The 10,921-nt window shown below is 64.0% G+C and overlaps 2 protein-coding genes across 2 annotated transcripts; one reads left to right on the top strand and one right to left on the bottom strand.

The window, feature by feature from the left end:
* SLC25A28 (solute carrier family 25 member 28) lies at positions 1-3,129 on the top strand. The gene is made up of 4 exons (XM_021399908.1): positions 1-101; positions 197-425; positions 1,034-1,090; positions 2,025-3,129. The coding sequence occupies exons 1-4, from the start codon at positions 36-38 to the stop codon at positions 2,540-2,542; spliced, it is 870 nt and encodes a 289-aa protein (XP_021255583.1). The 5' UTR covers positions 1-35; the 3' UTR covers positions 2,543-3,129.
* On the bottom strand, positions 8,460-10,719 carry NKX2-3 (NK2 homeobox 3). Its single transcript, XM_021399897.1, has 2 exons — positions 10,041-10,719; positions 8,460-9,479 (listed from the first exon to the last, which is right to left on the bottom strand). The coding sequence occupies exons 1-2, from the start codon at positions 10,384-10,386 to the stop codon at positions 8,839-8,841; spliced, it is 987 nt and encodes a 328-aa protein (XP_021255572.1). The 5' UTR covers positions 10,387-10,719; the 3' UTR covers positions 8,460-8,838.

The following is a 10,921-nucleotide window of genomic DNA, read 5'->3' as shown; positions in this document are numbered from 1 at the left end:
AGGCGCTGCCGCAGGGCGCCGCCGTGTCCACGCACATGTTGGCGGGCGCCGTGGCGGGCATCATGGAGCACTGCGTGATGTACCCCATCGACTGCGTCAAGGTGCCGGCACCGGGCGGGCGGCTGGGCCTACCCGGGGGTGGTCCCGGTGGGAGGCCTGGTTGGGGGTCACCGGGGCCTACCGGTTTGTCTTTCAGACTCGGATGCAGAGCCTGCGGCCCGAGCCCGCCGCCCGCTACCGGAACGTGCTGGAGGCCCTGTGGCGCATCGTGCGCACCGAGGGCGTGTGGAGGCCCATGCGGGGCCTGAACATCACCGCCACCGGCGCGGGCCCGGCCCACGCCCTCTACTTCGCCTGCTACGAAAAGTTAAAAAAGACGCTGAGCGACGTCATCCACGCGGGGGGCAATAGCCATGTGGCCAACGGTACTCGTCCCGCCGTGCCCTGCACGGGGCCAGCGGGGCCGGGAGCGGGGAGGGGGCCGCGGGGCTGCGGGAGGGGCCCGGGGGGCCCTAAAGCCGTGTCCTCTCCGCAGCTGCACCCATCTGAGCTGCCCCGGGTACAGGTTGGTGGCTGGGCCTGGCTCCTGAGGATACCCACGCGTGGGAGCCACTAACGGGAGCCAGGAGCGGCTGCAGGGGTTGGTGGCGCAGAGCGGATGTGGCTGCGGTGCTGTGGTTTTCACTAAGCGGCTGCCTTGGGAGAGTGTGGGGACAGAGGGGGAGCAGGGCACGGGCTGCCTCCGGTGGTGCCTGTTTCCCGCTGTCCTGTGGGAGCCATCTGTCCCATGAGCGCCGGGGCTCAGGTCCCACCTGACCCACGAGACGTGACGGACTGCTGTGCTCCTCTCCCTCTCTCTGCTGAACTCTTTCCGGGTGGGAACCTCTTCGCACCGGCCCGCCTCTCCGGAGATGGAGGCTGCCTCTGGATCTCATCCACCTCCTCAGCTTTGGCAGGGGCCTCGGGGTCCTGGTGGAGCCCCGGGGTCTCTCGCCGTCTCCTCCCCTCACATGTGGCAGTTCTTGTTTTGCAGGTGCAGCCGGGTGTGTAGCAACATTGCTCCACGACGCAGCAATGAACCCTGCAGAAGGTAACGGTGATCCTGTCCGGTGGAGGGGGGGGGGGGTGCTGAGTGGGATCTACCTGGGCTGCTCTGTGACACCTGTCTGGCCCCTCTGTCCTTGCGGTTTGCCCAGCTGCAGGGATCCTTTGAAGGACGCTATAGGGTCCATCTAGGGAGCCCAGTAGCTGCCAGTGGGCAAGTAAGAGGGATGTGGTGAGAACAGCAAATCCTAGCCAGGGAGGAGTGGGGAGAGAGGCAGTTTCTGACTAAAGCTGTGTGCTGCTGACAGCTGCCTGGAGCTCAGAGAAAGCAGCAGATATGGGATCCTCACTGTCAGCATCATTGCAAGTGCACTGAAACCTGGAATACTATGGTAAAGGTCCTTCAGAAGATGTGATGTGGCTCTGGGCCTGTGCTGAGGAAGAAATCCATACTGTAAGCAGCGCTGCTGCTTGGCTCTGAGCTTCTGTAGCAGGCAGCTGCTTTTGCTGTCTGTTGTCAATCTGTCCTTGGAGCTCCTCTTCTTACTGCAGCTGTAGGATTTGTCGTCACAGCATTTGTAGGATAATACAGATCTAGAAATCTAGCTGTAACATAACAGGATAACTGCGGTGGGAATTATTTTCTGTACAGTAGATCTATAGGAGTGGATGGTGAACAGTGTCGCTTGAAGCAGAGTGAGGTGTACGCTTTGGATATTGAGCTTATTTACCTGGTATGAGGCTGTTCCCTCAAAGAGGCTGCAGCAGCTGCAGGTGTGGCAGGTGGTGGTGCTCTGATGGTGCTACCTTGTTCAGATGTAATCGCTACAGGCCTGCACAGGGGCCTGCTGGACACCACTGGTCCGAGGGGTCCATCTCGGGAACATGGCTTCACACTGACTCTTTTTCTCTCCTCTTCCTCTCTGTGCCTGGATCCTGGCTGCTGCCGCTGGCTGCTCACTGCTGCGGTCTGTCCCAAGTGGTCAAACAGAGGATGCAGATGTACAACTCGCCTTACCAGCGTGTGACGGACTGTGTACGGACTGTGTGGCGCAATGAAGGGGCTGGAGCTTTCTACCGCAGCTACACCACCCAGCTCACCATGAACATCCCCTTCCAAGCCATTCACTTCATGACCTACGAGTTCTTGCAAGAGCACCTCAACCCCCACAGACAGTACAACCCAGGCTCCCACGTGGTCTCCGGGGCCTGCGCGGGGGCTGTAGCTGCTGCTGCCACTACGCCTTTGGACGTTTGCAAAACACTGCTCAACACACAGGAGTCCCTGGCCTTGAGCTCCAACATCAGCGGACACATCACAGGCATGGCCAATGCCTTCAGGACGGTGTACCAAGTGGGCGGTGTGACTGCCTACTTCAGAGGGGTCCAGGCTAGAGTCATTTATCAGATGCCCTCAACAGCGATTGCCTGGTCTGTGTACGAGTTCTTTAAGTACATCCTCACCAAGCGCCAGGAAGAACGTTGGGCTGGGAAGTGAGCCAGAGCCAAAACCGACTCCAGACCTGCTTCATCTCCCCTCCTGGTTTGTCTTCTGACCCTTTCCCTTTTGGTTTGGTTTGTGTTGAAGAGAGGGGGCAGCAAAGCCCTTCTGGGTTTAGTAGTGCCATTTCTTGCCCGGGGCAGCTGCAGCTTGGCTCTGGCTGCACAGCTCACTCTCTCCCGTGGCCTCCCAAGATGTCCTGCTGGGAGCTGCAGCACAGATCACATCCCCTGGCACTTCACTGGAGCTGTGCTCCTGTCCTTCCCTTAACAAAATCCTCCTCTAATGCAAAGTTCACCCCTGCTTGGAGGTGAAAGTAATGTCCTGCCCTGCCACTCACGGGGCCATGGCTGAGCTCAGTCACCAGGGAGGGAGCAGTGGCGCTGCCGAGGATGCTGAGGGCTTCGTCTAGCTTTTGGCTGAAGCAGAGTGTAAGCTTTGCCGTTGTCTTGTAGCACGCACACATGATGCTGACTGCCCTGGTGGTGGTGGGTAGGGGAGGATGGCACTTGAGGAGAGGAGGCTGTAGGTTTGTTCTTGTTCCTGCTCTTGACACCTCCAATAAAAACAGTTCTGCTCTATCATCATGTCCTCTTCTTGTTCTCGAGTGGCCTAGTGCTGTCACTTAACCTTTCTGACTACCCAGTGCTGAGCTCTTTCATGGGGCTCCTGTTAGGGCGGTGAGTGGGACCACTGCCTGTTGGGGACGTGGGAGCAGCAGCCAGATGTGCCTGTGTGCTCAGTGGAGGCTCTTGTATGAAGGGTGGGAAACATCTTTTTCAGCCTTCCCCAGAAGTTTGATGGAGGAAAGTTTTAGATGGTGGAAAAAGTCCATGAGGAAGAACAGTGTTCTTTGCTTGCTCAGCCCAGCCCACCACCAAGTTACTGCTGCAGCCCTGGCCATGAGCAGGACAGACAGATCAGAGCACCGCCATCTCACACCGTGATGCCATGAGCCTTGCACTGCCTCATCCTCCCACAGGGTGCCATGCCTGAAATAACTCCCTGGAGGAAATGCTTTCACAGTCCCGGTATGTACTGTCTGCCAGTGTCCCTGCGGGCTTGGGGCTGCTGGCTGCCCTGCATGGAGCCGCTCTGCTCCTCATGCCCCACTTGTGGCAAGGAGAAGGGAGGCTGGCTGCGCTGTGTACCTGCCCTCTTCTCCAGTGCCCCGCTGTTCCGTGCAGTCAGGAGGATCGGGTGCTCCTTAAAGAAACCAAAGCTGCCAGAGAGCTGGGAGCTTCATTTCACCACCATTCAAGGAGCTGGGGCTTTAAGAAATATCCTGAGCGTTGCAAGATTTGGCAGCCCTGCGGCTCCTCCACCCAAGAGGCAGAAATCCGAGAAGCAGAAATGGTTGGGTGAGACCGTGGCAGGATGAGCGGGCAGCACACGAGGAACAGCCCAGTTCTGCAGAGCTGAAGCGGAGCTGCAGCTTCGCCCTCAGCCCTCGCACTGCAGCCGTCTCAGAGGGAAAGGCATAAACGAGGGCAGGGGCCAGCGGAGCTTCACGCTATTAAATCCGTCAGCCGCTGTGAGCAGCTCTATAAATGTCAGCAGACTAAGGCATGATTGAAGGTGACTCCAGGATGAGGAGAGAGATGTTTCCAGGAATAACCGCCCACAGAAGTACTGGGGGAGGGAGAGAGACCCCTGGGAGCAGGGATGTGATAAGTCAGCAGTCGAGAGGCAATGGGCCTGGGCCGGGCATGGCCTTCTGGCTGCTGGGGCTCTGCTGGCACAAAGCAATGTGGCATTGCATGAGAACGGCAGCAATGCAGGAAGCAGGGCTGCCCGAGAAACCCCGAGTTCAGCATCAAGGGTGCCCAGAGCTTGGTTCCTGGGGCACCCCCTGGGCTGTCTGGGTTCGTCCCTGACCGTGAGCCACCAGCCCCATGCCCCGCGCCTCCAGCCCCACTCATGGTGGTGGCTTCCCAAAAACACGTCCTCCATCAGCAGCAAAGGCACTGTGCCCTTCCCTGGGTGCTTCTGGCTCAGAGCCGGGCTGGGTGCCCTGTTTCAACTATGGCTGCTGCCCTCCCCAGCTCTGATAATGCCTCAGCGGAGCCACGCGCGTCTGTCCTGTGGCCTCCCCGGCATTTTGCTGTGCGTCATGTGAAACCCCTCCTACAGCCTCTGCTGAGTAACTGCGCTATTTTTGGCCTTGCAGTGAGGGAGACGCGCTCATCCCAACCAAGGGCTGGAGGCGACCCTTTCCCTTTCACCTCCCCGCAGGACCCCCAGCCCCATCCCACCCACGGCATAGGGCAGGCAGCCGCTGCCCTGCTTGGAGGCACTCTTGGGGAGAACCAAGGTGTCACCACAGCCCGCCCTGCGCTGGCTCTGGGATTCCTCACGACTCTGTCAGACCCCAGTAAAGTTATACACGTTCTCATGACCCCACGGCCCCACAGCAGTGGTAAATTCAGGAGCTGGGGCTGCCTGGACGCAGAGCAGATATGGGTTCTGGGGGGCCGCTGCTGGCCCTGGAGCTGTGCCATGCAGACAGGGGAGCACAGGCTACAGCCTGAGAGGTAAACTGAGGCTGGGAACCTGCTTTGTGGGCACTGAAGGGCCACCGCAGGAAGCAGCAGCTGTGGGGGCTGCCTTTGTGCGGCGGGGACATGTTCCAGGTGTTGGTGGCACAGGGGCTGGCATTAAAGCCTCCTGACAGGGCACAGCAAGTTCCAGGAGGAATGCAAACCCGAGCGGCCTCCTCTGCCCCCAGTACATTTGCGTGCACATTGGACCTTGGCAGCGAGCTGCTACATGCACGGGAGGGAGTAGGAACCGGGCCAACATGGGGCACAGCTCCCTCTGGCGAGCCCGGGGCTGGCAGCGCTGCGGGCGCTGGACACCGCGACCCCTAATGCCCGCGGGGCCGGGAGCTGCAGGGCTCGGTGCGGGGTTGGGGCTGAGGGCAGGGCAGGACCTTTGTGGAGGGCGTTGCTGCAGATCCCACCGCTCTGGGACGGAGAGGGGCTGCCCGCCCCCCGTGCCCGTGTGCCTGCCGATAGGTGGCGGTGGCGGATCTCGCTTTGGGACAGGCCGGGACCCGCGTCCCAGTTGGGAGCAGCCTCGTCCCCTGCGAAGCGTTCGCGGATTTTATTGCACAGCCGCGAAATGTGGCACAGAGCTCTGTGTTCTGCGGCAGACGCAGCCTCTTCCACTGCGTGCGCTGCTTGAATCCCTTGCAGCAGCTTTGCGTCGGGACTCAGCAGTGTGGGGATCGGGCTGCAAAATGCAGGTACCAAAATGCTGGCGCTTTGGCCAGGTGTGATGCATGGGACAGGACTGAGGATGGGGGAGTGTTTGTGGCTGTGTAACTCACCCGTGAAAGGATGAGTGCTGTTGTGATAGTGGGAGAAACCCTTGCTGGGAGCAGCACAGCAATGGGCTTTATTGATATTTTAATATATTTACCTGCTTCACGGCTGGCCGCAGCTTGCTCAGCACTCTCCAGAGCTGAGCTAACAACTTCTCGCTGCGCTGTGGGGTGCTCCCAGCGTGATCACCCCGAGCACTGAGTGCTGCTGCTGGACCCCAGGTGCCCCATCCCACAGGGAGTGGAAGGGAGAAACAGGAAAAGGTGCTGGGGAAAGAGAGGAAAGCAGAGCATGTCTACGGTGCTCCAGACAGCTCCATGCAGCTCTACGTGATCCTGAGTGTGATGGAGAGGCCATAGGAATGTGGCTGTGATGGGATTTGAGAGCCCTTCCTGGGAGCTGCTCAGCTGCAGCACAGAGCTGCTCATAGCTCATCCTCGGCCAGGAAATGTGAGCAGAAATCAGAACCTGAGCCCATGCACAAAGTGGACCTGAGGTGTGATGGTTCAAGCCTGGCCTCCTCGCCCAAGCTCTCCTTTGCTTTAGGCCAGTGCTTGTTTTAAGCTTTGTAGGGTTTTTAGGCCCTGTCTAGAATCAATCATCACTTTCCCTCTCTGACTCCCAAACAAGGCCCAATCCACCTTTTGGACTGGGAAGAAATGCCACGGAACCTCTGCCCTGTGGCCACGGCTATCCCCTTCCCCAACACTCCTCTGGCCCCGCCACCATCACCGCAGCACCACGGTTATGGGGTCCCAGCAGCACATCGCACACATGGCCTCGCATAGGGTGCAACAGGAGAAGGTACGTCATGGGCATGCGCTGCCTCCAGTGTGGCCACGCAGCCACTTCCCCCCATTGTGTCTCCCCTCCCTGGACCGCTTGGCCAATCTGCGGTCTCCCATCACCTCCCTCCCACCACCACCGGCTGTTCCTCCTCTTCAGAATGCTTCACTTCCGCTATCCTGCTCGCAGCTCGCCCTCTGCTGCTCTGTCCTCCCCATCTGCTGGGGGGCTGTGGGCGAGGGAGATGCTGAGGGGTCCCTCCCTCTGAGCCGGGCTGGTGGGACAGCTGGGATGTGTCCCAGCAGAGAGAATCACGACGGTGGACATCCAGAACCTCTCACAATACTACTCCCACGCCTACAGCAATGCTTGATGCTGTTGGTGCTCCATAATGCCGCTGTTACACGGCATTGCTCTGTAGGTCAGTAGGGTCTCCGTGTGCCCCTTTGCTCTGCCTGAATGCCCACGCTCAATGCTTGGCCACAGACGCGTGCATCTTGCCTAGAGCCTCGGGGTGCTGCTGGATGAGGCAGGTTCCCAACAAACCATTACTTACTTGGAAGGGATGCGCTAAGCGGGGAGCTCTCCTTGCACACCCCTATTGTGGAGGACGTTGTACTGCGGTTGCCTTTCCTCCATCTTGCTCACCAAGGCACGAACTCACGCAGATCCCCTATATCTGCAAGCGACAATATGGCAGAACACAGAGGGGAATACACTTCTTTGCTACGGCCGACTCCAATTTCGGCGCGGGGCTGCCACGCCGGGAGGACGTTACCTATCTTTGTTCTTGGCTATCCTATTTCTACCCATGGGACTGCGGAGCCTCCACCGCTCAGCTCCGACGGCCAAGAGCCGAGCGCGGGCTTCCTCTCCCGCGACACCTTGTTGCCACCCGGCAAACAATCGCTGGGCGTGCCGCATCCTCTTCCAGCGCGGCTCCAGAGCCTCCCGGCCTCGTGGCGGCCGTGGGACACGGCCATGCCGAGCCGTGCCGAGCCGAGCGTCGGGGCTGCAGCTGAAAATTTCTCCAGCTTTTTCCGAGCGGTGCGGGCTCACCCCGCACGGTGCAGACGCGCAGCGTTTCAGCAGCGCCAACGCTTAACGCGGCGCCTTTGCGCTGGCTGAGGGACGGATACACTGCGGGAGCGCTCCCCGCGCCGTCGGGGCCCAGCGGACGCCCCATCCGCCGGGCTCCGCACGGCAGCGGCAGCGACCCGAGAGCTCCGAGGTGGGGCCGCGCCCGTGGCTGTGCGCCCCTGGACGGGACGGGACGGGGATGAGGCGGGAGCGGTCGCCGGGCGGTGTTGAGGGTCTCGTCCGCCCCCTCCCCCTGCAGCCGAGCGGAATGGCTGAACATGTAGCAATAATGCCCCGGCATTCAGGCTGCCCGGCCCGGCCGGCCCTAATCAGCGGCCCGCGGACCCCCCCTTCTCTCCCCCTGCGCTCACAGAAAGGGGAACAAAACCCAGCACGTTTCTGCAGCCCCCGCGCATAAAGCGCCGGGCCTGGGCCTCAGTGGGGGGCAAAGCGGCCCGTCAATCTCGGCGCCGGGGCCCCTTTGTCCCTCGCCTCCCTGCCACACCTTTTGTTCCCGAATCCAATAAGCGCCTATTCCCGCTACCTTCCTCGGCGGCTCCTTTCAGCGCCGGCCCGGCGGCCACAATGGGCCGGCTCTGAGCTGCGCGGCCCCATTCAGCGCCTTGGCACGCTCACAATCCGCCCGGGCCGCCCTGCCCCGCGGGCACGGCGTTGCGAGCCCCGCCGGGCACCGACCGCCGGGCGAAGGAGGAGCGGGCGGCGGATATTGCACCTGGTTTATTGACTGACTCCGCGAGCTGGCGCTGGCAGAAACCGATACAGAGTAGATAAAGAGAGGGGCCGCGGGAGCCCCGGGTCCCGCCGTCGGCTTTTTACAAGCGAAGCTGCTCCGGTGGCGCGGCGCGGTCAGCTCCGGCCCGCCCGTCGCGGCGGCACCTCGGGGCGGCGGCGCACCGCTGCGGGCTTGGCCCGTCCAGTCCCGTTCTGTTCCGCCGCTCCGCTCCGCTCCGCCCCGCGGCCCCGGGCGAGAGCCGGGGTCCCGCCGCGCCGCCCCTCCGCCTTCAGTCCGTGGGGCGTAAGGGCGCTGCGGGGCCGCGGGGCCGTCGTGCCGGTCCGCTCCCGGCCCTGAGTGCGTGCGGGCTACCAGGCCCGGATGCCCTGCAGTGCGCCCTGGCTGCAGGAGGGCCCCGCCGCCGCCTGATGCAGCCCCTGCCCGCCGCCGCCGAAGCCCCCCAGGCCGCCCACGTTCACGAAGGGGCCGGCGGCCGCCGCCGGGCTGCAGGCGGCTTGCACCGAGGCCCCGCCGCTGCCCGCCGGGTAGGTGCAGCCGTAGCCGGGGTTGTAGGAGGCGGCGTTGCCGTAGCCGTAGGCGGGGAAGCCGTTGTAGGAATAAGGCCCGTTGTACGCCGAGCTGTAGCCCTGCGAGCCGCCCAGGCACGGCTTGCCGTCGCGGACCAGCACGGGCACGGCCACCCTGCGCGGCGGCGGCGGGGCCGCGGGGCCGCCCAGCTCCAGCGACTTGTCCTGCCGCTGCCGCTTGCACTTGTAGCGCCGGTTCTGGAACCAGATCTTCACCTGCGTGGAGGTGAGCTTCAGGCTGCTGGCCAGATGCTCCCGCTCGGGAGCCGACAGGTAACGCTGCTGCTTGAACCGCCGCTCCAGCTCGAAGACCTGCGCCTGCGAGAAGAGGACGCGCGGCTTCCTCCGGCTCCGCTGCTTCGGCCTCTCCGACTCCTCCGGCTTTTCCGCGGCGTCCAGCGGTTTCTTCAGGGCGCAGCTCTCTGCACGGAGGAGCACAGGTCACGGCTGCGCCGGGCCGCCCTGCGGGAAGGGAGCCCCGAGCCGCGCACCGCCGCCCGACACCGCGCCCGTCGGGGAACCGCGGCTCGGGCTGGGAAGCAACGCCGAGGCGGGCGGCGGGGCCGGGAGCGACTCCGCGCCTCTGCGCCTCCGCGCCGGCGGCGGAGCTCCCACGGGGCTGAGCCCCGGGCACCTGCTCGTCCGCCGCCTTTCTCCGGAGGGCTCCGCCGCACCGCGCCCGGGCCGGGCCTCACCCGTCCCGCCAGGCGGCGGAGCGTGGGACGATCCGGCAGCTCCGGATCGCGGCTCCGCTCAGGCTCTGCCCGGGGACGCGGAACGCTACGGCGCGGAGGTTAGGTACGGCAGCCCCGCGACGTGTCACTCCCCGCTCCAGGTGCCCGGGGGACGCGGCAGGGAAAGGGCTCCGAGCCGAGCGGCGCGGCTGCGGAGCAGCGCCGGTACCGGGGCTCCGCCGCGCGGAACGGACGGTGGGGAGCGAGCGCTGCGGGCGGTGCGGGGTGCGCGGCGGGGCCGGTACTCACTCGGGTCGCGGGCCGTGGGGTCCAGCTCCTCTCCCGGGCCGGGGGCCTCGCAGGAGCCGCGCAGCACAGCGTGCACGTAGCTGTCGGCGGAGAGCCGCGCGTCCGCCTGGCCGCCGGGCGTTGCCACGGAGCTCAGGTAGGACAGCTTCTCCTCCTCTTCTTCCTCCTCGCCGTCGGAGAAGCGGGCGCCGTCGGCGGCCGCCAGCAGGCAGGCGGCGGGGTGGAAGTGGTGCTCCAGGTGGTGCGGGAGCTGGGCCCCATAGTGCGGGTCCTGCTGCTGCTGCTCCAGGTTGAGGATGTCTTTGACAGAGAAGGGGGTTGAGGTGACGGGGCTCGGTAACATCATCGGGGCAGCGCGAGCGGCCGGGTAGTCCCGGGGGCCCGGCGGCGCTCGGGCTGCGGCTCGGCGGGGAGCGCCGCGCCCGGTGCGGGGGGAGCGGGCAGCGCCGAGAGACGAGGGGCCGCGCCTGCTCCTGTCTAAGTTGCCTCCATTAGCCCGGCGCTGGGGGTCTGCGTTTTGTTACAGCTTCTGCAGGGACAGCCAAGGGCTCGAGAGCCTCCTCTGCCCCGGGCCGGCACGTCACGGCGAGGAGGGGCCGGGGGCCGGGGGCGGCCTCGCCATTGGAGGGAGGGGGAGGCAGAGCCGGCCCCCTGCCCGACTCCGGCCGCCCGGCCAGAAATAGCAATGTATTAAGGCTGCGCTTGGGGAGGCTGCTTCCCCGGAGAGCGCCCCGCCGGCCCGGCACCCGCCCGACGGGGCTGAGCCCGCGGGCGCGGGGGTCGGGGACCCCGGAGAGAGCCGCGGCCGCCGCCGCGCCTCCCAGTGCTAAGCACGTGTAGGTAGGTAGGGATCCCCGCCCGGCGCGCCCCACTGGTCCCCT

This window comes from Numida meleagris, chromosome 5 (assembly GCF_002078875.1).
Source record: "Numida meleagris isolate 19003 breed g44 Domestic line chromosome 5, NumMel1.0, whole genome shotgun sequence".
Lineage (NCBI taxonomy): Eukaryota > Metazoa > Chordata > Aves > Galliformes > Numididae > Numida > Numida meleagris.
This window is presented reverse-complemented; position numbering and strand designations above follow the sequence as displayed.